Source organism: Prinia subflava, chromosome 21 (genome assembly GCF_021018805.1).
Source record: "Prinia subflava isolate CZ2003 ecotype Zambia chromosome 21, Cam_Psub_1.2, whole genome shotgun sequence".
Lineage (NCBI taxonomy): Eukaryota > Metazoa > Chordata > Aves > Passeriformes > Cisticolidae > Prinia > Prinia subflava.
In genome coordinates this window covers 5749358-5774325 of record NC_086267.1, presented here as the reverse complement: position 1 = coordinate 5774325, position 24968 = coordinate 5749358, and the positions used below count along the sequence as shown (strand labels likewise).

The window sequence follows — 24968 nt, the reverse complement described above, 5'->3', positions numbered from 1 at the left end:
TTTGTCTCATTGTTTGCTCTTTTAGCAATCCATCTGTTTCCTGAGACCTCGTTCTGGGCAGCAAAACCCAGCCTGGGCTTTTTGAGGCATCTGGGTTTGGGCTTTTCCTGCTTCTCCTCCGCTGGGTTTATTGTCTCTTCTCAGAGGAAACAGTGAACGAGCATTAAAACTTGCTGTGGGCCAGGCAGTGAAGCACTGCCAACCCACAGCTCACAATTTATGCAACACTCTGCTAATTTTAGTCTCGGATATGGCCAGGGCAGACGATGCCCAGGGCAGAGCTGTTTGCTCTCAGCTGAGGGCAGCACATGGCATATGGTTCCTAAAGCACCCTCCAAGCTTTGCATTCAGGCCTGAGTTGCTTCAGTCCCCTCCAAGTCATAACTTGGAGGATTACTCACCCCAGACGTGCGAACGCAGGGGATCTGCCTCCTAATTTAGATTATCCTGCAGCCTGAATCAGTGAGCAGCCTCACCCCCAGCGGGGTTCTGTTTCCAGAGCTTGGTTCAGTGGCAGTGAGGGCTGAGGCTGGCAGTGCCAGGCTGAGGGAGGGCAGAGGGTGAGCAGGGAGAGCCGTGCTGGGGCACGGAGCTGTGGCACTGGGGCCGTGGGTGGGTGCTCAGGGGGGCTGCTGTGACCTGGGGACGGGAGCCAGTTTGGATCAGGACGCTCTGAAAGCAGCAGCTGCAGCCTCAGCTGATGTGCTGTTCACAGAGGAGCAGCCTTGCATCACAGCAGGGCTGCCAAAAGAAAGCACCAACGCAGCTTTAACCATCTCAGGGCATTTTGGATACCTTAAACCCCTCTGGAGTTTTGTAGTGAGCTCCTTACTGGGCTCCATGAGCAGCTTTGGCACTTGGCTAAAAGATGATTTCCTAAAATTGCTCTTTTCCTTATTCTGCTCCATTTTATGCTGGAGTTGGACTCACACAGCTGATTGTACTGGTAAAAAAACATGAGCAGAATCAAAACAAAGAAGCAAAAAGTCCTATGAAATGTAAATTTCAAGCTCCATTAAAACCAGTGGAAGAAAAAATAATCAATGCTGTCAGAATGAAAAAGGCTGAGCTTGTTGGGAAATAAGTATTGTTTTCCCCAGTGTCTAAAAGTGCTTGCAAAATATGCCACCAACAAGGGATTAAAAAGAGCTCAACAAACTCAAATAGAGAACAAAGATCCTTTGATTTTTTACCAGGTGATGACATCCAGCCACAAGCTGTGTTTGAGGTCCCAGAGTCTGGGATTTCCAACGTGGTGGTGAGGAAGGAGACAGCTCAGGGGTCTGGCACAGGGCAGGGAGTGGGACAGCTCTGCCTGTTCTTATCACTTAAAACAGGCTCTGGGCTTTGAGATATCATGATTAAGCCCACCCTCCTTTCATTTTAAATCCCAGCTGACTGTTCCTTCATTGTCCCTGAGATGTAAGATGTCTTTTGGAGGCCAAGTAAAGCACCACAGGGTTCAATTTACTGCATCCACAATACCCAGCTCGCTGATTTAAAACCTGCCTGGAAGAAGCAAAACTCACCTTAGCTCCCTGTCAAATGTTGGGAGACTGGAAATAAGCCAGTCAGGTTGGAACTGCAGGAGCTGGGCTGCAGAGATTCCTCCTTTCCCCTTCCTTGGGGTGGCTGTCCCTGTCCCCATGGGGAAGAGCCTCTCCCAGCTGCAGCAGCAGTGCCAGGGAAGGTGCACAGCACTCCTTGGGGACACTGAGGATGTCACAGCTCAAAGGCAGGGCAGGGAGAACCCCCCAGGGGTCTGTTCCAAGGCTCTGGAGGGTCTCTGCTCCAGGAAGGGCTGCAGGGGTTCCCATCCACACACACACACTGCTGGCCACAATGCAGCTCCAGGGAATTTCCTCTGATTCCCTCCTGCCCTACTCACAGGGGAGGGAAGGGTGTGCTAAAGAAACACCGAGTAAAATGATTATGAAGAGATTCCTTTGTATTAGAGATCAGTCGAGTGAGTCCAGGGAGCAGCTCAGGCACCCCTCTGCTACCCAGGGCAGGTAAAAAACACCCCCCAAAAACCAACCAGAACCAACCAGAACTCCCCTCTCCAGCTTCAAAAGGGGATGTGAAAAACAAGAGGGCGAAGAACACGGGAAATCCAAAAGTGCTTCTCAGAAAAGCAGCAGGGTCAGATCATTCCCAGTCTGAGAGATCTCCCCATAGCCCGGGGAGGCAGCAGTGGCCTCACACCGAGGTGGAATTGTGGCCTGCAAACCCCCTGCAAGGGCCTGCAGACATTTCCCTCCTCCTGCCTTTGTTCTGGGCAGTGTTTGAATGAGGAGCCAGGTCCCAGGAGGAGCTCCTATCCCCTCGTTCCTGGAGCATCCCGTTTTCCTTCAGCAGCTCTCAGAAGTAGTCATCCTTCTTGCCACCAGCTCCCTGCATCCCCGCTCGGCCCTTCTGCTCCTGGACAAGCTCCAGGTCATCGTTGTCATCCACCTCCCCTCCGTGATCCTCCTGGGGGCACAGGGAACAGCCAGGAAGGAAAAATCAGCAAAAAGGAAATCCTGGACAAGGAGACCCTAAAGACCCTAAATCACGCTGTCCCCAGGCAGGGCTGCTCCACCAAACCCACCCAGCTCTGGAAACCTGGGAAAGCAGGGGAGAACCCTCCTCTGCCAGGCACCTTTAGCACACAGAGGTGTTGCCATGATCAGCCAGGCTGTTTTAAGCTCATTTAATATCCTGGCAGTACCAACTCTGACATCTCAGCCTGTCGCCTCTGCTGCAGGAGGAGCAGAGTGAGGGGCAGAGAGAAAGAGCAGATTTGAGGAGCAAATTTGGTATTTTACATCCACCACCTTTAAAACTGTGTCACAAACCCCACCCAGGACGTGCAGCAGCCAGCACAGCCCCCATGGGTGATTTTAGCTCCAGCCATCCATTGCAGACACCTACAAGAGACCTGGATTGCTCAAAAGGAGACCTGACACCAGCTCTGCTCTGCTCACCCTTCATTTCCCCACTCCCTTCATTCCCAGCAGGCAGCCCAAACCCAAAACTGCAGAAAAACCCCTCAGGAGCCACTCACAAAGGGCAGGGAGAGAATGAATGAGGCTGGAAGAGGATTCATTTCTATCTCTGTGGGCCAGAAGGCACCAGGGTGATTCTCTCTAGCTCATGCTTGAAAAGCATTGATGTGGCCTTGCTGCACTGGCACAGCCTGTGGTTCCTCCTGAGATTCCTCCTAATTCCTCCAGTGATTCCTCCTAAAATTCTTCCTGTGATTCCTCCTGTGATCCCTCCTAAAATTCTTCCTATAATTCCTTCTATAATTACTCCTGTGGTTCCTCCTGTGATTCTTCCTGTGATTCTTGATATAATTCTTCCTATAATTCTTCCTATAATTCCTCCTATAATTCCTCCTGTGATTCCTCCTGTAATTTCTCCTGTGATTCGTGTTATAATTCTTCCTATAATTCCTTCTATAATTCCCCCTATAATTCCTCCAGTGATTCCTCCTGTGATTCCTCCAGTGACTCCTCCAGTGACTCCTCCAGTGACTCCTCCAGTGATTCCTCCTGTGATTCCTCCTGTGATTCCTCCAGTGACTCCCCCCAGTTCTGTTTGGGCAGCTCAGGTTGGGAATCCCACAGCTCACCTACTGCAGGTGGGTGCAGACAGAAAGGAGAAGGGGACAAAGAGCACAGGGGGTGCCCTCATCACCTGGAAAAGTGAGCAGAGGGCTCCAGGTTTGTTCTGGAGACCTCACTGGGCAGGCAGAGGCAGAGCTGGGGTCCCTGCTCACATCTGGCCCCCCAAAAGCTGAGTCCTGCCAGCCCCTGGCTGCCAGCACGCCCCAGGTGCCGCCACACCAGAGAGGGAAAGAGGAAGAACCTTGGGGTCGTACAATTTCTTGCTCCTGATCTTCTTGGTAGTCCTCCAGTGGCTCTTCCCTGGGCTTGGCAGCTCTGCCAGCATCCTGAAAAACACAGCCAGGCTCGGTTGGGAGTGTCCCAGTCCCTGCCAGGGACAAATCTCCCTGGAGCACACCCTGGATCAGCAATCAGGGGGAGCAGAGGGACAATCAGGCAGCACAAACTCCAATTATTTTCTTCCACTCTCTTTTTCCCACCTGCTGGCAGCTCCTTCTACTCTCCTGCAGCAGGAGGGGCCCAGGGCTGCTGCCTCAAGCCCCAGGACTCTGGAAAACTCTGAGTTATTTAGGGAGCACAGCACAGCCAGATCGGAAAGCCAGGTGTTTATGTCACTAATTCTTTCCACATTTTCGCTAATCTCAAGGAGGTGTTGCTCTGCTGGTGCCAGCATCTCTCTCTCATTTGATTTCATTCGCCTGGATTTCTTTTTTTCTTTCTTAATCCCACTATTAATCATGATTTTAGAGCCTGACAGATAAAACACTCCTTTTTTTAAAAAAAAACAAGCAACGTTCAGCTGCTTGTCAAAACAAATGAACATTTCCCTGATGCTGAGTCTGGCTTCAGGCAGCAAGAAACACTTTGTGAAATAAAAGGATTCCATCTGCAAGGAGGCAAACAGGGAGGCAGAGCTCTCACACGTTGTCAGGGCTGCCAGGAGCCTTGGACAGGGCTGCACTGACCAGAACCCTGCACACACTCAGGTTATTGTCTCTGGTTCTGGTCCCACGTGCATGAAAAGTCCCAACCTCTCTGCAGGAGCAGCTGGGAGGGAGCCACCCCCTGTTCCACATCTCTCCATCCCTAAAGGGGTTGCAGATGCTGAGGGGGCTTCAACAAGCAGAGAGGATGAGGCCAGAGCAGGCTCTGGCACTTGGCTAAAAGATAATTTCCTAAAATTGTTCCTTCCTTTATTCTGCTCCACTCTGTGCCAGAGTTGGACTCACACGGCTGATTGTAGTGGTGAGAGACACAAATAGAATCAAAACAAAGAACCAGAAAATCCCATGAAATGTAATTTTCAAGCTCCATTACAACCAGTGGAAGAAAAAATAGGTTGGTTTTGACCAACCTGCCAAAGAGCTTCCTCCTGCCTGCCACATCCTCACAGCGGGATTAGGGATCAATACAGGAATCTGATGTTTCCCTTTCAGTCCTTCAGCTCTGTGCCCACCCCTCCCCAGCTGGGGATCCCTCCCTGGCCCTGCTGGTTGTCCCCACCTTTGGTGGCTTCTCCTTGGACTCTTCTTTGACGCTGCGCTCCTTAAACTTCTCGGAGCCTCCCACCTTCTCCTCAAAGTCAGGTCGCTCCAGCTCAGCCTCCTCAAACTCATCCTCACCCTGGTTATTGGGGTCCTGGGCAGGGTCTGCAGCCTCCTCTGGCATCTGGGAAGGAAAAGGCTCTTGTGAACAGCTGGCAGGAGATTCCTCAGGAGGCAGAAAGACGCTGGCCTGGAGCACTTGGGTGCACTCTCCAAACCTGTCAGTGTTTGTTAAAAAGCCCCAAAACAGGCTTTGTTATCCCTCCAGACCCAAGGAGTTTGGGGTTGCACATTACAGAAATTTCTGGGTAATTATTGACTTATTGGACTCCTATTTCAAACCAGAGCTGCAGCCAGGTGAAAACGCTGCAGGGTGAAAAGATGAAAACCTTAAAACACAGCAGGGTGAAAAGATGAAAACCTTAAAACACTGCAGGGTGAAAAGATGAAAACCTTTCACAGCCAGGCTGGACAGGGCTTGGAGCACCCTGGGGTGCTGGAAGGTGTCCCTGCCCGTGGTAGGGGGTGGGATGGGATGAGATTTAAGGTCCCCTCCAACCCTCGGGGTGGTTTTGGGGTGCTGTGGGGACTCACCAGGGGCTCCTGGACCACCACGGCCTCCTTCTGCGAGGGCGCGTTCTCCTCCCTGTCGATCACTCCTGCGTCTGCCAGGGACAGGGACAGGGACAGGGACAGGGACAGGGGGACAGGGACACAGGGACAGGGACAGGGGGACAGGGACAGGGGGACAGGGATAGGGACAGGGGAACAGGGACAGGGACAGGACAGGGACAGGGGGACAGGGGGACAGGGGGACAGGGGGACAGGGGGACAGGGGAACAGGGACAGGGACACAGGGACAGGGACACGGGGACAGGGTCACAGGGACAGGGACACAGGGACAGGGACACAGGGACAGGGACAGGGAGACAGGGACAGGGACAAGGGGACAAGAACAGGGACACAGGAACAGGGACAAGGGACAGGGACACAGGAACAGGGACAAGGGACAGGGACACAGGGACAAGGACACAGGGACAGTGACAGGGACAGGAAAAGGAACAGGGACAGGGGGACAGGGGGACAAGAACAGAGACAGGGGAACAGGGACAAGGGACAGGGACACAGGAACAGGGACAAGGGACAGGGACACAGGGACAAGGACACAGGGACAGTGACAGGGACAGGAAAAGGAACAGGGACAGGGGGACAGGGGGACAAGAACAGAGACAGGGGGACAGGGACAGGGACAGGGACAGGGGGACAGGGACAGTCAGTGGGGTCTCCTCAAAGCCACTGCCACCCGTTTGCTGTTTTATCCCACTCTGTGCTCAGTGAACACAAACCCCACACAGGAATCCACTTCCATACCCATTTCCAGCTCCTCCTCATCCACCCTGTCCTGCCCAGCCCCTCTCCTCGGGCTGGGGGGCTGGGGGCTGCCCCTCTGCGCCTTCTGCCCGGCCCGGGGGGCAAGCTCAGGGTTCCTGGGGTAGCCACGTGCTTGCTCCTCGTCCAGCTGGGCGTTCACCTTGCTGACCAGCTCCTTCCAGCTGCAAACAAACACAAAGTGTGAAAACCCGTGGTCCATTTTTGGGTGGGCTTCACCTGCCCTAAATGTACCTGAAAGCCCCTCAATAAATAAAACTGCTTTTTATTCTCCTAATTTTGTCTGGCCTCTGGTTTTTAGGTAGCCCCTAAAAGGCTTCACAACCACAACAATCCCTGAGCTGTTCCTGCTGTGCAGATGTGATTTATCACAGCGCTTTGGGGAGGATGTGAAACATTTAAACATTGGGAGAAACAAGCAGAGCCCTGGAAAGGCCACAGGTTAAGTGAGCAGACAAAAATAGCAGAGAAAAAAGGGCAGGAACAGGCTGAGTCTAGAATGAGACCCAGAAGTTTCCTCTACAGATAAAACAGAGATGAAATCCTGTTTGCTCCAATAAACCGAACAGGCACGACCTGCACAGGGAATAAAGAAGTTAAAGGAGGAAGAATTATTTCCAGAGCTCACTCTTTGGATTGTGGCCAGGCTCTGATGAATTGCAGCCACAGAGAGACATTTTCCTCCTTTTGGAGAACAGAGCAGTCTCCTGCCAGTGCTGCTGAGACAATAAATGAATTTCCCCAGTGTCTGTACAACATCCACTGGATCCTGGGCCCTGCCCAGACCCCCAGGAATTCCACCAATACCAGTAACACACCAAAAAAAAGAGGCATTTTCCAAGCAAACCCACAATAAACACAAAAAAAGAGAGACCTGGGATGCTCCTTTTGGGCATCTTCACCCCAAAGGCTGAGAGCAGAAGAGTTTTGTGTCACCAACCTCTGCATTTGCTCCTGTCTGTTCCCTGCTGGGTGGTGGCTGTCTGGCACTGGGGGATTTTCTGCTGGAGAGGGCTGTCCTGGCTCAGGCAGGGACAGCCCAGGGGCCTGGCTCTGCTCGTGGCTCCTCACCTGGATGCGCATCACCAAATTCACATCCTGCAGGGGAGACACACGGGGGCACCTGGGGCACCAGACACCCCCAAACCTGCGCGGGTTTACGGGGCAGGGAATCCTGGATTAAAGAACAAACATCCCGGAGTGCTCCAGGAGAAATCTGCAGCCCTGCAGCAGCAGGCTCCTCCTTGAGGGCAGCCAAAAAGGAATAACTCAGCTCCTACACGACCCACGTTTGTCTGGGGTGGGTGAATCTCCAAGAAAAGAGGAACAATAAAAACACCCCTAAAATAAAACAGGACAAACAACCTGCACACATCGACATCACTGTAATTAAAGCCCTGCTGCAATTACTGTCTTTTTTTAGAGATCTGCTGTCCATAACTCCCTCTCCATCACCCCAGCAGGCCGGGGGGGCTGCTTTGATCATTCTCTCTTTGCAGGCTCAGCCAAAGCCCCGGCAGAAGAAGCAGCCCTGGCATTCCCCTGGCAGAACCCGTCCCCTGAGCCTGCCCACGACACCCCCAGCGTGCCAGCCCCGAGGGCAGCACTGCCCACAGCCCCACCAGCAGCTCCATCCCAGCTCCCCGAGCTCAGGGCAGCACCTACGGGGTTGGGCAGGCTGTTCATGGTGCGGGTGAAGCGCGCGGCGCCGCTGTCCCCGTGCCAGGCTGGCACGGCTGGCACGGCTGGCACGGCTGGCACGGCTGGCACGGCTGGCACGGCTGGCACGGCTGGCACGGCTGGCACGGCTGGCACGGCTGGCACGGCCGCTGGTAGCCACGGGGCACCCCGGGCTGGGGCCGGGCTGGGGCTGGGGGGCTCCTGTGCCCTGGGGCCGGCGAGCCCCGAGGGTCCCTGGGCTGGCAGTGCCGAGGGCAGCGCGGGCCGGATCTCCTGGAGAGCCTGCAGGGAAGGAAGGGAGGACAAGAGCAGGGTCTCAGCTTGGTTATTTTATTTTATTTTATTTTATTTTATTTTATTTTATTTTATTTTATTTTATTTTATTTTATTTTATTTTATTTTATTTTATTTTATTTTATTTCATTTCATTTCATTTCATTTTATTTCATTTCATTTCATTTCATTTCATTTTATTTTATTTCATTTTACTTTACTTCATTTTACTTCATTTTACTTCATTTTACTTCATTTTATTTTACTTCATTCTATTCTATTCTATTCTATTCTATTCTATTCTATTCTATTCTATTCTATTCTATTCTATTCTATTCTATTCTATTCTATTCTATTCTATTCTATTCTATTCTATTCTATTCTATTCTATTCTATTCTATTCCGTCCCGTCCCGTCCCGTCCCGTCCCGTCCCGTCCCGTCCCATCCCATCCCATCCCATCCCATCCCATCCTGTATTACATATTATATATATAATTACATAATTTATATAACTATACCTATAAATTTGTAATTTATATAATTATATGTTATATCTGTAATATATATACTATAGATATAATAAAATATATGTGTTGTATTTATATAGTACATATTTTAATATATTATGATTATAAATACTATTATATACTATTGTACACTATACTATACTGTATTATACTATACTATACTACACTATACTACACTATACTATATTATACTATTTATTATATTATATTAGTAAAACCTTATAAAAGAAAAGCCTTGTAATAGCAAGCCTCGCTATTTCAGCTAAGCTAATGAATAGCTTAAAAAGTCCCCAAAACAAATGATGTAAAGCATCTTTAAAAACCAAAGGTTTGATAGACATGTGCACTAACTATTACCCACCAATAAACTAAGAAATAAATTACTAACCAACTAAATTCAAACACAGTGCCTTCTAATATTCCTATAAATATAAGTTATATAAATAAAAATTAAACTGTTCTACACAAAACCCCCAAGGATCTTAACAGTAACACTGCTTATCCCAGGGTTTTCCTGGGAATAACACACCTTGTGTCCCCTGGGCTGCAGCTGGCTGCTGCCTCCTCCTCCTCCTCCTCCTCCTCCTCCTCCTCCTCCTCCTCCTCTCAAGCCTGGCATCCTCTGCAGAGCCTCCTTGAGCTGCCTGAACTCCTCCATCTGGGCCTGAGGAGAAGAAAAAGAGGAAAAGAGGAAAGAGGAAAGAGAAAAGAGAAAAGGGAAAAGAGAAAAGAGGAAAGAGGAAAGAGGAAAGAGGAAAGAGGAAAGAGAAAAGAGAGAAAAGAGAGAAAAGGGAAGGAAAGAGAGAAAAGAGAGAAAAGAGAAAAGAGGAAAGAGGAAAGAGAAAAGAGAAAAGGGAAAAGAGAAAAGAGGAAAGAGGAAAGAGGAAAGAGGAAAGAGGAAATAGGAAAGAGGAAAGAGGAAAGAGAAAAGAGGAAAGGGGAAAGGGGAAAGGGGAAAGGGGAAAGGGGAAAGAGGAAAGAGAAAAGAGAAAAGAGAAAAGAGAAAAGAGGAAAGAGAAAAGAGAGAAGAGGAAAGAGAAAAGAGAAAAGAGAAAAGAGAAAAGAGAAAAGAGAAAAGAGAAAAGAGAAAAGAGAAAAGAGAAAAAAGAGAAAAAAGAGAAAGAAAGAGAAAAAAGAGAAAAGAGAAAAGAGAAAAGAGAAAAGAGAAAAGAGAAAAGAGAAAAGAGAGAAAAAGAGAGAAAAAGAGAAAAAAGAGAAAAAAGAGAAAAGAGAAAAGAGAAAAGAGAAAAAAGAGAAAGTTCCCATGGGGTTAAATCTCCCTGCTGGGAACTGCCCCTCCTCGCCTGTTCGCCCACTGGAAAGAAAAGATTTGTTTTATACCTCTGGAATAGAGAAAATACGCATCCATCAATGACAAACCCAGGTTTCTGTGTTCCCCCTTTCTGCCTCTCATCTTTTTGAGCTTTTACCCTGAGCTGATCCTTTCCCTGGTGCTGCTCAGTGCAGGAGCCGTGGGTTAACCCCTGCCTTGGCCCATCCCAGAACTGGCACAATTCTGCTTGAAAACCCAATTTACTTCTCAAGACAAAAGGAAAAATCGATTCTCCTGCAGCTGGGTAAGCCAAGGCAGCTCTCCTCTCTCTCCTGCAGCTTCTTTCATCTCCAAACCCTGAAAAGTAGGGCTTGGAAAAGCCACTCAGGAAAAGCTCCTCATTTCCACCCTGGTTATTTATAGGAAATTGAGAGGGGAGACCTTTTCATGTGCGTGCCAGGGTACCTGGAAATGCACCAAAGTAGGGACTGGGTGGAGTAGGAAAGCTTCCAAAGTTTAGCAGGAAATTAATTCCTGAGCAGGCTCTGTTGATTTCAGTTCTTCCCCTTGAAATGTGACCTTAAAATTAACATTAAAAGCAAAATAAACACCAACAAAACCCCTCAGCAAAGCAAACATAAAAAGAATGAGGAAAATGCAGCCAAGAAGAGTTCCTGGGATATGAATTTTTAGGAAGATTCCAGTCAGGACAAACGAGATGGATGCAAAACTTCAATTCAGCATCGCCTGGAAGTATTTGGGATGTGGGGAGACATTCCAGGGTTGGGAATTCAGGGATTTGGTGCAGCAAATCTGTGTTTACAGCTGCTGGGACAGATTCCAGGCTGGAGAATTTGACAGAATCTGGAGAATTTGACGGATTTACACTCCCAACACCATTTTAGGCAGCTCAGCACCCTGGAATACAGCTGGAAAGTGGATTTATTATCCAGAGAATATCTGGATGCAGATCCCAGGAGGTTACCTGGGCATTGAGGAGCTGGGAGTGAACCTCCTGGTGGGCCTTCCTGAGGAGTTTGCTCTCTTCTCGGAGTTTAAACACCGTGTCTGCAGAAGAAAAAGAAATTTGCTCAAAGGAGATATTTTTTTCATCTCTCTTTCTCACCACAAATTCCTCGTGACCTCACAGAACTCTCCAAGCCCAGGAATTACAACCCAGCTCACCATTCCTCCCAGTACCCCCAGGAATTCCCTCTCTCCACACTCTCAGCTCAGGCTCTTGCTGTGTTTGCCACAGCACTCAGATAATTTCCTTTTTTATTCCCCTTCTCCCTTGCAGCTGCAGAGAAGGGGCAGCAGGGAGTCACTGCCCCTTCCTGGGAGAACTGGAAGCTGAAGGAAGAACCCCAAGAAGAATTTGCCAGCTCTCCTGAGAGATTCCCACAGATTCCCTCCCCCTGCCCAGAGCAGCTGCTGCTCTATGGCACAAACCCAAAAAAACCAAAAACCCAAAAAAAAACCCCCAAAAAAACCCCAGGACCCACTCAGAGAAAAGAATATAAATATTATTATATAAATATAAATATTCTTGAGTGTTTAAGGAGCAGTTCCTGCCAGCCTCACCCTGCAGGTTGGTGACCTGGCTGTCCCTCTCCTGCTGCAGCTGGGCCACCCTCTGGCTGTGGCTCTCCAGGCTCTTGCGGTGCTCCAGCCTGAGGCTGTTGTGCTGCAGCTGCAGGTCCAGCAGCTGCTTCTTCACATCGTCGTGCTGGTTCTGGGGGGAAAAAGAAGGGTCAGAGCCGCTCCTGCAGGAGTATTAATCAATTAATTAATTAAATATTAATTACCAAGTGTGGCTGTGTCTTGGGTGGCAATGCAAGGTGTGACCAAAAGTTTGTATTCTATAATCAGCTGTTAAAACCAGTTGGGGAAATGTTTTCTTTATCTCTTCCAGGACCCATCCCTCAGAGCTCTGGGGGGATCTTTGGTTAATGGGCCAGCTGTTGATGGGGCAGGGTTCTTTATATCTTCCAGGACCTATCCTTCACAAATCCAGGGAAATAGGTTCTTTGTCTCTTCCAGGACCCATCCTCCCTCCAGGGGATATCTGCAGTTCATGGGAATGGAGAAGGGAGAAGGGAGAAGGGAGAAGGGAGAAGGGGGAAGGGGGAAGGGGGAAGGGGGAAGGGGGAAGGGGGAAGGGGGAAGGGGGAAGGGAAGGGAAGGGAAGGGAAGGGAAGGGAAGGGAAGGGAAGGGAAGGGAAGGGAAGGGAAGGGAAGGGAAGGGAAGGGAAGGGAAGGGAAGGGAAGGGAAGGGAAGGGAAGGGAAGGGAAGGGAAGGGAAGGGAAGGGAAGGGAAGGGAAGGGAAGGGAAGGGAAGGGAAGGGAAGGGAAGGGAAGGGAAGGGAAGGGAAGGGAAGGGAAGGGAAGGGAAGGGAAGGGAAGGGAAGGGAAGGGAAGGGAAGGGAAGGGAAGGGAAGGGAAGGGAAGGGAAGGGAAGGGAAGGGAAGGGAAGGGAAGGGAAGGGAAGGGAAGGGAAGGGAAGGGAAGGGAAGGGAAGGGAAGGGAAGGGAAGGGAAGTTCAGCCTGGAAGTTGTCCCAGCCACCCCTCAGAGCTGCTGGAACAGGAGGAAGAGCTCCTGCAGGGCCCCTGACAGAGCCCACAGCACCACGGGGCTCACAGGAATTAAACTCCAGGGTAACAAGACTCTCACAAGACCACAGACTATTTCAAGCAGGCCAAGAATTCACCAGATAGAAGTGGGCTGGAAAGCTGCTCTGCCTCCTCTCCCCTCGCCTCCTGCAGAAACATCCTTTTGCTGGGACCCGCTGAACCAGAATTCACCTCCTTTTATTTTTTGTTGTTGTTCCCATGGTAACCCAGAGAGAGATTCCTTCCACATTCAGTTTGTCAACACTAATTATGTATGCAGATTGAGTGGCTCTCAGGTGAACCCTGCCACACAACCCCTCCTCAGGACTCAGCCATTTCAATCAGGCTTCCTGGGAGGGAAAAAAATAAATTAAAAAAAAAAATCTTATTCTTTTTTTAAAAAAAATTCTAAATGCAACAATGCTTGCATTTATCTGCAGGAAAACAAAGTGTCTGTGGCCCAGGCATTCCCCCTGAAGCAATTATCCTGCACTAAAGGGGATGTAGCTGTGCTCCAAAAATAGAGGCAGGGCAGAGGAAAAGGTGGAGGGGTCCCAGAGACAGAACAAAGAGAGACGAGGATGTCAGGTCAACCAGATCACAGGATCTGGAGAGAAAATAAAAAGAACTGAAGATTCCTGCTTTGGCTTTGAGCTCTCATCAGAGCCCCTGGCAGAAAGCACTGCAGAGGAAACACTTCCCTAAAATAATTTTGATACCAAACACCTCAGAAACCACAACATTAACCAGAGAGGTTTGATTTAAACGAGAAACTCTTGTGAAATCCAAGGAATTTTAAGTCCTCATCAGCTCAGGCCAATGCCCTTCTCAGCCATGTTCTGCCTGCGGGGTGATGTGCACGATCTGTGTCCCCAGACTGCTCCCAGGCAGGGAGAAGGGAGGGAATTTTCATTCCCTGACAGCAACAGGAGCTGGGAAAGGAGAGAAGAGCCCTGCCCAAGGTCTCACCGAGCACCCAGGGGTGCTGCTCATCCAGCACAGGGAGCATCCTCACCCCAGCTGCCTCCTGAGGCTGGAACACCCTCCATGGGATTATTGAGCAGAGAATTGAATTATCTGTGAGCAAAACACTCCTGAGCCAGTCAGTTCCACCAAGGCCAGGAATCCTGAGGAGCCCAGGAACCTCCCGAGTCCATCTGAGTGAGGATATTCCCTTCTTCTCCTCCCAGCCCCGCTGTTTCACTGCACGTGGATGTTGTGAAAATGCTGTTTAGTGCAGCTGGGCTGAGGGAGGAGACACCTTGTCCTGGCATTTCTGGGTCCTTCACACTTCAATTGGTGGAAATCACATCATTCACCTCCCAAAAATCAGGAGTTCTTCCACTCAGAGCAGCAAATTCTCCCACTGCACCTTCCCTCTGCTGTTCAAACAACAGGGAGTGCCCAGGGGGTTTCAGATCTCTCTCCCCAAGGCAGGAATGGTCAGGTGGAGGTGAAGAAGGCAATAACAGCACCTCAAACCCAGCTCCTTCTGCCCTGATTGAAGAGAAATGTTGTGGACAGCAAGGGGACAAAGCAGAATCAGTAACCTGGGTGTTTAACCCTGTTTAATGAGCAGAGGAAGGCCACTCCTCATTTTCCTCATGTCAGAATTCCCTGGCCTGCCGCAGGGACTGCCAGGGTGGCAGCCAAACATTTTCACCTCCACTCGAGAGGAAGAAAGGACTTTGTAAGGCTCAGCCAGGCCCCAGCAGGAACCCAGACACAGGCAACGACTCCAGGGGCTGTTTTTGGGCAAAAAAACCAAAGAAAGTCAAGAAAGTCAAGCCCCTCTTAGGGGCTGTGCCAGCTCCTGACGTGACCCAGCCAGCGAGGGAGGGCCAGCACACACCAGGGTGACAGCAGTGACCAGGAGCACCAAAGCCACCTGTGCTGTTGAGGGCTCCATGGAACATTTTGGTGACATTTTTGGGACCTCCAGCTCAGCTCCTCCTGCTCAGCAGGGCCTGTCCCACCTCAGTGATGACATTCCAGCAGCAATTCCCTCCCGAGCGGGCCAGTGCCACTGGGAGGCATTTCTGCCTGCTCTCCAGTGACACAAGTGTCACCCACAGCCTCACAACGGGCTAAAAACTGCTTTTCCAGGCTGGGAGAGGTTTGAAACCTCCCACAGCCCCAAGGGCTGCTTTTGTCTTTCAGCAGCTGCAAATGTAGTTTAAAAAAATAGATGGGGTTGCTTTTTGTTTGGTGGGTTGTTTTTTTTTTTTTTTCCATCCTTCCAATAAAAGGAAACAAGAGAAAAGGAGGGAAAAAAAAGCTCAGTGTCCCCTTGAGAGGAGGAAAGCAGAGAATTCTGCTCAGCCTGAGGAATGCTGCTGCTGCTCCCAGAACCCGCGGTGCTGAAGAATTCCTAAGAGACAGAGCTGCACTTCCCTTTTCCCCCAGCTGGAATCCAAAATCAGCAGCTGGAGGTCCAGCTCAGCTCAGGAAATGCAGCCCAGCAGTGCTGGAACCCAGCCCTCTTTCTCCATCCCTGAGTTAAATTAGTATTTCACTGCCAAGGTTGAGGCTGAAAATGCTTAAAAAACCCACCCCAGCAGCCCCCAGCTGCACTGCTCCAGCAAAAGCAAAATGGAACATCAAGATGTGCTCCAGGCAGAGCAGGTGATAAGCTATAAAATGCTATAAAATGGTATGAAATGCTATAAAATGCTATAAAACGTTATAAAATGCTCTAAGCTGCCCTGCTCTGAGCCTCTTCCACGGACTGGAATATTTTATAGGAGCCCAAAGGGCAAACTCCAATGAATAAATCCATTTTCACACCGAGAGACCCAGAAGAGCAGGCAAGCCCTGGGTGATAAAATGCACAAAGGAGGCGCAGGTGGGAGCTGTGACCTGGCCCAGAACAAACTGGGAACACCCCGGACCTGAGCAGCACTGGAGGAACTGGGATCAACTGGGATCCCCTCGCCAAGCCCAGGAATCCTGGGGTTCTCCATCCCCAAAAAAACAGCAGCCAAGCCTCCCTTACCTTCAGGATCTTGTGCTGGGAGCTGAGCGCCCCGTATCTGTTCATGGAGTCTTGCTGGGGAGGAAAAAATAAAGATCCAACAGTGCCATTAGAGCCTGGAAAAATCCCAGGGAAGGAGAGAAAAAACAGAGAGAAACCTGCCCAAATCTGCACCCACAGGGAGGGACTGCGAGCAGCCCACCAGGGGGACCAGCAGAACGTGCAGGGCATGAAAAGAACATTTGCTCCCCACAGCAGGCAGGGAAGAGAAAAAAGGGGTCTAGAAAGCAGCTTTGAGGGTTTAAAATTCAACACAATGTGGTTATGTAGGACTTCCAATAGGCTGTATGTAGATTCTACAGGATTTGTGTCTTTTACTGGCTGGATGTTGTAAATTAGCATATTCAGCACAAAAAAAATGATAAAATGTATTTTAACCTGAATTTAAGGGTCTCTCAAGCACGCTTTCAGTTGTGAGTGGCAACTTTAGGCTGACTCTTCTTACTCACGGCCCAAGATTGCTGTAATTTTATCTATGCAATGATAGTTTTATTAAGTTTTATTAAGTTTTATTAAAAGCTGCCTGGGAGTCCCTCATCTCTCACACAGCCCCACCATGGCCTTTCCTCCCCGTGGTGGTGATCTTGCATCCATCCTCCTCTGCCCCATGGAATTCACCATTCCCAGGGGCTGGGAATCATCTCCTGGGCTGGGAGAAAATCCTAAATCCTTTGGCTGAGTCCTTGAGAAAGGGAATCAGCCAAAGCTCAGCCTGTGCCACGCACACCCCGAGCCCTCCCTGCCTTCCAGTGGCACCAGAAAAAAAAAATTTCCCATTTTTCCACAGAGAGCCTGGGACAAACCACACCTACCTTCTCCTTGTTGAGAGCTTCCTGAGCTTCTAACTTGTACACCAAAAAATCTGGAAGCGGGGAGAAAAGGAGGCAGTTTAACGAGCTGGAGTTTCACAAGGATCTGGTTTGGATTTTGGAGGGGAGGGGGAGGGAAGAAGGAGCTCAGCCCCTTGCTGAGCAGGAGGCTGCAAGTGAAGGAGCTGGAATGCAGATGCTGCTGGGAGACCATTCCATGCCCTTGGGAAGGTGGGAGTATTTTCCATGAGAGCTGCCCACCCTAAAAAATGCCCCTCCTTCCCCATTCCATAGTAAAAAATGCGTTGGTGATCTCCTCCTTCACAAACAAAGAGCTGCAGCTTGGTGTCAAGGAAGATGAATAAATTTTTGGGGTGCTCTGAAATGAGAAATGAGTCTGGAAAAGGGGAACCAAAGGTGCTGTGAGACCCAAACTCATGGGCTGAGCTCATCTGTGCCAGCTTCTTAAAACAGGACATGATAACTTAAACCATGACAAGGTAACGTGGATGAGGATGCTTCATTTTCTCAACAAATTAATTAAAGAGGCAGCACAGAAATGCAAGTTCTGCCTCAGCCAGGCAGGCACAGAACTGCAGCCAAACCTGGGTGCTGGATAGAGCACCCAGCAGCACAGAGCGTGCTGGAGTGAGGGGCAGGGATCTCACCCCACACACCACTTTTAAAGATAAAACCCAATTTATGGAGTTGCCAACAGCAATCTGGTGCAGAGGGGCCTGACACCCGAGCACAGCACTCTGCTGAAAGACACATAAATTGGTTTTCTGCCTCCTGCTGTGTTCCATGGGGTTTAAAATGCCCTGCAGGTTTGGGTCTCCTCCTGTGCATCAGCTCTGCAGGGTCTGACAGTCTGTGCTGCCCGTGTGGGGAGGGCAGTGATGCTGACACCACTGAGCACTTGGGGAGCTCAGCTCACTTGTGGGAGGAAGCTGACACCTTCCCAAGAAAAAAGCATGGTCCAGTAATAAATTCAAGTGTTCAAACACCACCACAAGGTGCTGCCAGATTGGCCTGAGGAAAAATGCAGGAGTGGGAGAGAGCAGAACCCACCCGCCAGCAGCCTCTGCCCACAGCGTCACTTCACCATCCCAAATCCCACCCAGGGACAGCCACACTGAGGCAGGAGAGGCTTTGGGGACAGCTGGGGCTCAGCCTGGCACTCACCTTCCTTTGTCTTCTTGTGCTCCCCTCTCTCCTTCTGCAGGGAGCGCTCCAGGCGGGATCGGTGCTCGTACACCACTGCGGGCAGAGGAGGCACAGCGTGACACAAACCCCAGCTCACCCCACACATCATCTTCACAAACCCCAGCTCACCCCACACATCATCTTCACAAACCCCAGCTCACCCCACACATCTTCTTCACAAACCCCAGCTCACCCCACACATCTTCACAAACCTCAGCTCACCCCACACATCTTCACAAACCCCAGCTCACCCCACACATCTTCACAAACCCCAGCTCACCCCACACATCTTCACAAACCCCAGCTCACCCCACACATCTTCTTCACAAACCCCAGCTCACCCCACACATCTTCTTCACAAACCCCAGCTCACCCCACACATCTTCTTCTCCCACAGGTTTATTCTCCTGCCTGGAGCAGGGAGGGGACATTTGGGCTGCAGACCATGGATATAACACAGCAGTCTCACCCATAAATTGGGAATATTTGCACTCAGGCTTTGCTTTGAAGCCCAGGTTGTGATGCCCAAGAGCTGCTTTAGTGGTCGGTGGCTAAATTGTGGTTTTGTGGGCCAAGAGCCTGCCAGGCTCAGGCACCCACAGTCACCTGCTCTGGAAAGGCATCAGCACCATGCAGGAGAGATTTTTTTCTCCTTCCACAACCCAGCAATTGGCTGGCCCTCAATGCAGGACAAAAAAAATTCTCCTTCCACAACCCAGCCATTGAGTGGCCCTCAGTGCAGGAGAAAAACGTTTTTCCCTTTCCACAACCCAGCCATTGACTGGCCCTCAATGCAGGAGAGATTTTTTCTCCTTCCACAACTCAGCAATTGGTTGGCCCTCAGTGCAGGAGGGAGATTTTTTCCCCTTTTTACAGCCCAAGCCACTGAGAAAAACAGAACCAAGCAGCCCCATTACACACAGATCTGAGAAGGGAGAGGGCTGAGCAGCCACACGACAAATGGAAGTGCCAGAGAAGCCTCCTGCAGGATGGTGATGAATCCACCCTGACGTGTGAATGCCACCACACCCAGCTCCAACAGGCTCCTCGTGCCCTTGGATGGGCCAGGATGGCACCGGGCAGCACCCAGAGGGAGAGGTGATGAAAGAAACCTCCCAGAGCCAAGATCCCTGCAGAGCCAACACTTTTGGGGGCCAGTTGTGCCATAACTCACGACCTCCAGGAAAATGAAGTGAGAGGAGTGCATGGAACCAGCGCTGATCCATTCCCTGCTGAGATTTTGCCAAGCCAAGAGCCCCAAGTGACTCCTGTCTCACCCCAAGTGGGTTTGTGGGCCCTGCCAGCTCCACTCAGGTCATGCTGGAGCTGCAAATTCCTCTGTCCCTTCTGACCTCCCTCAAGGGGCAGTGCCAGGGTGAGCCAGGCTGCTCCTCCCTGATGTCTGTGAACACCCCAGGGATGAAGATGCTTCCACTGGACTGGGCCACTCCACTCAGCCTTCCCTCTGAACCCCGTTGCTCCAAACCATTCCAGCAGCGGTTTCAACCTGGAAGGATTTCTCCTTCCCCCTGCTAAGCAGCAGCAACCCCATCTCTGCAGCTGTCCAAGCGTCTCCTCTGTGCCAGCTTTATTTTTAGGAGCACTTTTCCCAACAGCCTGCTCGGATGTCGCCCTGAGGGCTTCCCCAGCCGAACTCCGTGCTAGAAAGACTTGTCCAAGGGATTTGTCAGCTTGAGAACATCAGCACTTCCCCGAGGATCTGGGAGCCTTGGGCACTCGCGTTCTCACTCTCCCACATCTGAATTTCCTGCAGTCTGATCTAGCAGAGCTCCTGAGGGCAAGGCTTTGATGTGATGGGAACTTCCCACCAGCCACGGGCTGTGCTAACACCCACAGCCACAGATCCTAACGAGGCCATCCCAGAGCAGGGGAGGCTTCAGGGACAGCTCTGCATCACAGGCTGTTTATTCTGAATTTTACAGCTCTCCCCGACCCTGTTTTTACAAGTCAGATAAAGTGAAGTAACCTCCGGTGACTAGAAAAGAAAGTTTTAATCTCTCCTGCCTTTCCTACAGGTCCGCAGAGCCCAGAGAAAATGGGTTTAGCTTCACAGAGAGCAGGGAGTCAGCACTGCCTCAGCTCCTCGGGGTGTTCAGGGCCAGGAGTTGGATTTGATGATCCCAGTGGGTCCCTTCCAACTCAGGACAATCCAAAATTCAACGATTTTGTCTTTGTGGTGAGACACAGCAACAACTCATCTGACCAAACTGGCACAGCACAGAGGCCAGGGAGCCAGGAAGTCTTGAACAATTTGCTTTTACAGGAGAGAATGGAGGGTGGTCAGTGTCTAAATCCAGCTGGACTCCAGCCAGGGCTCAGCTCTGAGGCACCGTCACCAAAGGAGCTGCTGAAACAAGGAAAGCCCTTGCTGAAAAGGCAGGACCAAGGGCAGAAGAGGAGACAGGGATTGAAGTCATGCAACAAGTGCAGGGACAGAGCCCAGAGCCCCAGGTTTGTCCCCAGAGCACTGCAGGGAGCAGCCACAGCCAGATGTGCCAGGCCAGATGTGCCCTGCACTGCCACACTCCCACCAGCATCGCCCCCATCTGCCCCTTCCAGGCTTCTCCCAGCAGCCAAACCCAAAAAGAAGCCTTGCCTTTGTTAAAACTGTTGGACAAGTGAGTGTCTTCTCAAAATAAAAACGGGTAGCCATGGCAACAGCTGTATTTAGGACTGGGAGGACTGAAGGGGGGTTAGAAATCCCAGCAACAGGCTGCAGCTCTGCCAGTCACACAGATTTAAGTGGAAAAAATATGAGCTTGGCTCAGTTTTTGGCCTGTTGTTCCCAAGCCTGGGGTTCCCTGAGGCTGCCACTGCCGTGCTCTGGAGAGGCAGCCCCTCTCTCCAAGAGGAGCAAGAGATGTGACACACCAGGAAGGAATGTTAGGGGTTAAATTCTGCCCCGCTGCCCTCTGCGCATCCCAAACCCGGGATGCAGGTGGGAATCGTGGCTGGGACTGAGCTGGAGGTGTTCAATTGCCTCGTGGAGTGAGGAAAAATGGAACCAAGGCATGAGACAACAGCACTGAGCCTGAATCAGACCCGTGCCCAAGGCTGACGGGGTTTTGTTTCCTGGAGAGGAACACACACACACTCCCCACACTCTGCAAAAACAACACAGCCCTGGTGGGATGCTCCATTTGCATCTCAGAACCACCGGGAGAAGATTTGACCCCAAAAGACCCAAATGTTGAGCCACAGACCTGCAGAATGCCCCTACAGCAATTCAGGCTGTAGGACGAATATCCCTGGATGTGTCCACAAAGGTCACGACAAGACACCCTGCATTTGATTTAGCTGGGGAAGAGCTCCCATATAAACACCGTGATCTAAACTGACTTTTTAGAGGGAGGGCGAAGGGGTTAAATAACCTCTCGACCTCGAGCAGAACAATTTTTGGCCACATCGATTCATTCTGTGGGCACTCCAGAGGCAGCCCAGCATTATCCGGGGGGATTCCCACCAAAGCTCTCCACGGGGAGCTCAGCAAATCCCTCCCGAGACTCCAAATCCTGAGACAGCTGCCGGAGACCTCGCCTTGGCACAGGGCAAGGCTGCAAGGATCGGCTGCACAAAGGAGATCAGAGTTCAGCCGCGGAGCAACCGCGTGTCCTCAGCCTCCCCTGCCGGCACCTCCCCGTGGGCTAAAATCCCATTTTCCCACAGTGAGGGATTTATGTAAGGAGGACAAATGAGGGAGAGAGGGGGAGCAGGAATCCGCACGCTGTGTTTGCCTTCCGGTCTCCGGCAGCTCTTGCCAGAGGAACCGAGTGCTGGTCAGAGGGATCAGAAAAGCCAATTCCTCCTCCTCCTCCTCCTCTTCCTCCTCCTCCTCCTCTTCCCCTCTTTCTAGGGAGCTAAAAACCTGCAGCATCCATCAGCCCCAAAATGCTGTCAGGACTTTTTTAGCCGCGGATCGAGCCCTCGCAGGTGGGTTCATCGCCCCGCAAAGGCAGCGGGCAGCAGCAACAAACTTTGGAGAAAGATCCCTTCCCTCTGTGCTCGCTTCAGAGAGAGCGGAGCCGCATCCCCAGCAGCTTTCACCGCCTCACATCCAGCGTGACAGGGCTTGAGATCCGCAGCCCAAGGGAGAAGAAATGGAACAGACGTGACGCAGCTGAGCTCGCCCATCCAACACGCTCCGATCGCCCTGTGCTGCGAGCAGCAAATTCAGCCTCAAGGGCTGCTCTAATTCCTGACATCCAAACGGGGAGAACAGGGGGAGAGAAAACACGCACAGCATCTTTAAAGGCATGAGCTGGACCAGGGCAGCCTGCTCGTGGCTGGGAGGGCGAGAACTCGGGGCAGGGTGTGCACACACACACACAACACACACACACAGACACAACACACACACAGACACAACACACACACAGACACAACACACACACACAGACACAACACACACACACAGACACAACACACACACACACACAACACACACGCACACCCCGAGCGGGTCGCTCACCTTGCAGCTGGGCTGAGAGCGCTTCCTGCTGCTGTTTGTATTTCTGCGCCAGCGCCTCGGCGTCCCGCACCTTGTGCTGCAGGTGGCTGTAGAGCAGCACGCCGGAGGCCAGGCAGGCCGCGGTGAGCAGGCACAGGGCGCTCTGCAGCAGCCCCTTCTGCCTCCGGGAGCACATCCCGGTGCCCATGGCGAGCCCGCAGCGCGGCGATGCTGCCTCGCCGGCGCTGCTAAAGCATCTGATGGCTGTGGCCCCGGAGCCGCGTCCCTCCGCCAAGATCCCCGCGGAAGATGCGATGGCAGGCTCGCCTCCGCTCCGGGCTGGCCCTGGGCACGCTCCTGCCCGGCTCTATGCCTCGCTGGCCAGCGGGACATCGGTGTCCGAGCGGAGCCGCCGCATCCTCGGGCGGCCGGGGGGCGGCCCGGGGGGGCTGCGGGGCGAGGGCAGCCGGCGGAGGGCACCGAGCAGCAGCGGCAGGACGAGCAGGAGGAAAAGTTTTGCTTCCCATGTGCCGCGGCGGAGAGAAGGGGGGCGGGAAGGGGGTACCGCCGCCTTTGGCTCTTCCCACCTCCCCCGCTGGAGCAAGCACCGGAAAAAATAACCCGGCGAGAGGAGGAGAAGCCCTTGGGCCCCCTCCCCGCCGGCAGCTCCTGGAGGAAGCGGCGGCAGCGGGGCCGGGAGAGCGGCCAGGAACGCGGCGGCGGCGGCGGCATCCGGGCTGCGGCGGCGGAGAGTCCGCCCTCGGCGGCGGGAGGGGCTGCGGGCACCGGGGGGGACGGAGGGGGACCGGGGAGAACCGGGGAGAACCGGGGAGAACCGGGGAGAACCGGGGAGAACCGGGGACACAAGAGAGTCCCGAGCCCCGCCGCCCGCCGGGGCACCCGGGTCCCGCCCGCCGCCCGCCGCCCGCCGGCATCACCTGGAGCCGGGGGTGAATTCCTGCAGCACCCCACGTCCCTAAAGGTCTGCACGGGGATTTTTAGGAGGAGACAGAGGAGGATTGAAGGATTCAACCCCTAAGCTGAACACCCTGCTCCGGGTGTTCCCTTCCCTGCTCTGAGAGAGCTGCCGGCACCTGTTGCTAACGGGGGATGGATGAGGGACACGGGAGTGGATTAACCGGGAGAGCATCCTCACAAGAGTCCTTTAAAACCTGCTAAAAGCTGTGGTTTCTCCTCGGGAAAACAGGAGCTGATAAAAGGCACGAGGAGCGAGCTGTGAGTTTGGCTTTTTCCGAATGGTTTGCGTTGGAAGGGACCTTCAAGCTCATCCCATTCCCCTGCCATGGCAGGGACACCTTCCACCATCCCAGGTTGCTCCAAGCCCTGTCCAGCCTGGCCTTGGACGCTTCCAGGGATCCAGGAGCGTTCCAAGGGGTTCTGGACATGGCCTCCACGTGGGCTCTTCACTCCTGGCAGAGCCCAGCTGGTTTGACCCGGGTGTGTGATGCACAAGGTGACCTCTAAACGCCCCTTCCAACCCAAACCACTCCATGATTTTGGACCTGCTGGGACAGACAAATCTCCTGGGGCCTTGTCTGGGTGCTGATCTCAGATCTAAGACCCCCCCAGATTTGTAATGAATCTCCTCTGCACCAACACCCTGACTGTTAGGCTGGCTCATCTTTCAGCTGAGCTCACAAGGATATTTCTCCTGGAATTCTGCCAAGTTCCCTCTTTCAGGCACCTGGGGAATAAGCAACAATCACAACAGTTCTTCAGCAGCAATTCCCCTCTATGAATCGTGCAGGGTGGTTTCATAAATGTTAATCAAATGAGCTTTACAGCACTGCTGGGAATTAGTTGAGTGGCACTTCTGTCACCCTCATTTGTCGTCGGGAAAACTGAGGCACAATGTTCCTGTAAGGTTAGGATTTATCCAAAGTAACGTTTTTATGGGAGGATTTTTTTCTCCCCCCTCAAGCATTTTAAGTGGATTTGGTGGATTTATTCTGCCAGACCTCGGGTGAGACTCAGCCTGCTGGAAATGGGGTGATTTGGCTGATGGTCCTGGCTCTGGGTGCAGCTTCCACTAAACATTACAGCCTTTCCTTAATGAATTAACTAATTATTGCAGCTCTTTCTGAAAACCAGAGTAGCACTGATGGGATGTTTCATGGCAGCATTCATGCCATGGATTCTGTGTGTGTAGGACCAGGGATAACCTCGTTCCTGGTTCCCAGATATTCAGTTCAAGACACTCCACTGTGCCTGACAGATTCACTGTCCAAATGTGTCTTTACACAAATGCCCAGCCCTGGGGGTTGCTGAATGCTCCAGCACCTCTTCAGGAGCTGGAATGTGTTTTTCTGCATCCTGAGGACTGTGCAGGAAGCCTGTGGGATGAGGGGTTTCAGTCTCAATTTTGCCTCTATTCAGCACATTCTTCTCTTTTTTTTTTTTTCCCTTTTTTTTCTCCCCTCCTGCACTCATTAATTACTTCCTCATGTGCTGACTCCTGCCTGAGAAACACTGGGATTTTTTGAGGGTTTTCACGAGAGAGGAGTCTGGAAAAGGTTAA

At 51.8% G+C, this 24968-nt stretch overlaps 1 protein-coding gene across 1 annotated transcript; it reads right to left on the bottom strand.

Annotated features, from left to right (window-relative positions):
• Positions 1-1927: 1927 nt before the first annotated feature.
• Positions 1928-23197, bottom strand: LOC134560989 (Golgi integral membrane protein 4-like). The gene is made up of 15 exons (XM_063417517.1): positions 22451-23197; positions 17941-18015; positions 16759-16808; positions 15908-15961; positions 11883-12033; positions 11284-11366; positions 9533-9689; positions 8405-8494; positions 8210-8343; positions 7485-7642; positions 6527-6708; positions 5750-5820; positions 5115-5279; positions 3866-3937; positions 1928-2472 (listed from the first exon to the last, which is right to left on the bottom strand). Exons 1-15 carry the CDS (start codon positions 22635-22637, stop codon positions 2362-2364), a joined length of 1740 nt encoding a protein of 579 aa, XP_063273587.1. The 5' UTR covers positions 22638-23197; the 3' UTR covers positions 1928-2361.
• Positions 23198-24968: the final 1771 nt, after the last annotated feature.

Coding starts and splice junctions, on each gene's coding strand:
- LOC134560989 (XM_063417517.1), bottom strand. CDS start 22,637: ATGGGCACCGGGATGTGCTCCCGGAGGCAGAAGGGGCTGCTGCAGAGC. Junction 6,709..7,484: donor AGACAGGAGCAAATGCAGAG/GTTGGTGACACA, acceptor GTTTGTTTGCAG/CTGGAAGGAGCTGGTCAGCA. Junction 2,473..3,865: donor AAGATCAGGAGCAAGAAATT/GTACGACCCCAA, acceptor CTGTGCCCCCAG/GAGGATCACGGAGGGGAGGT.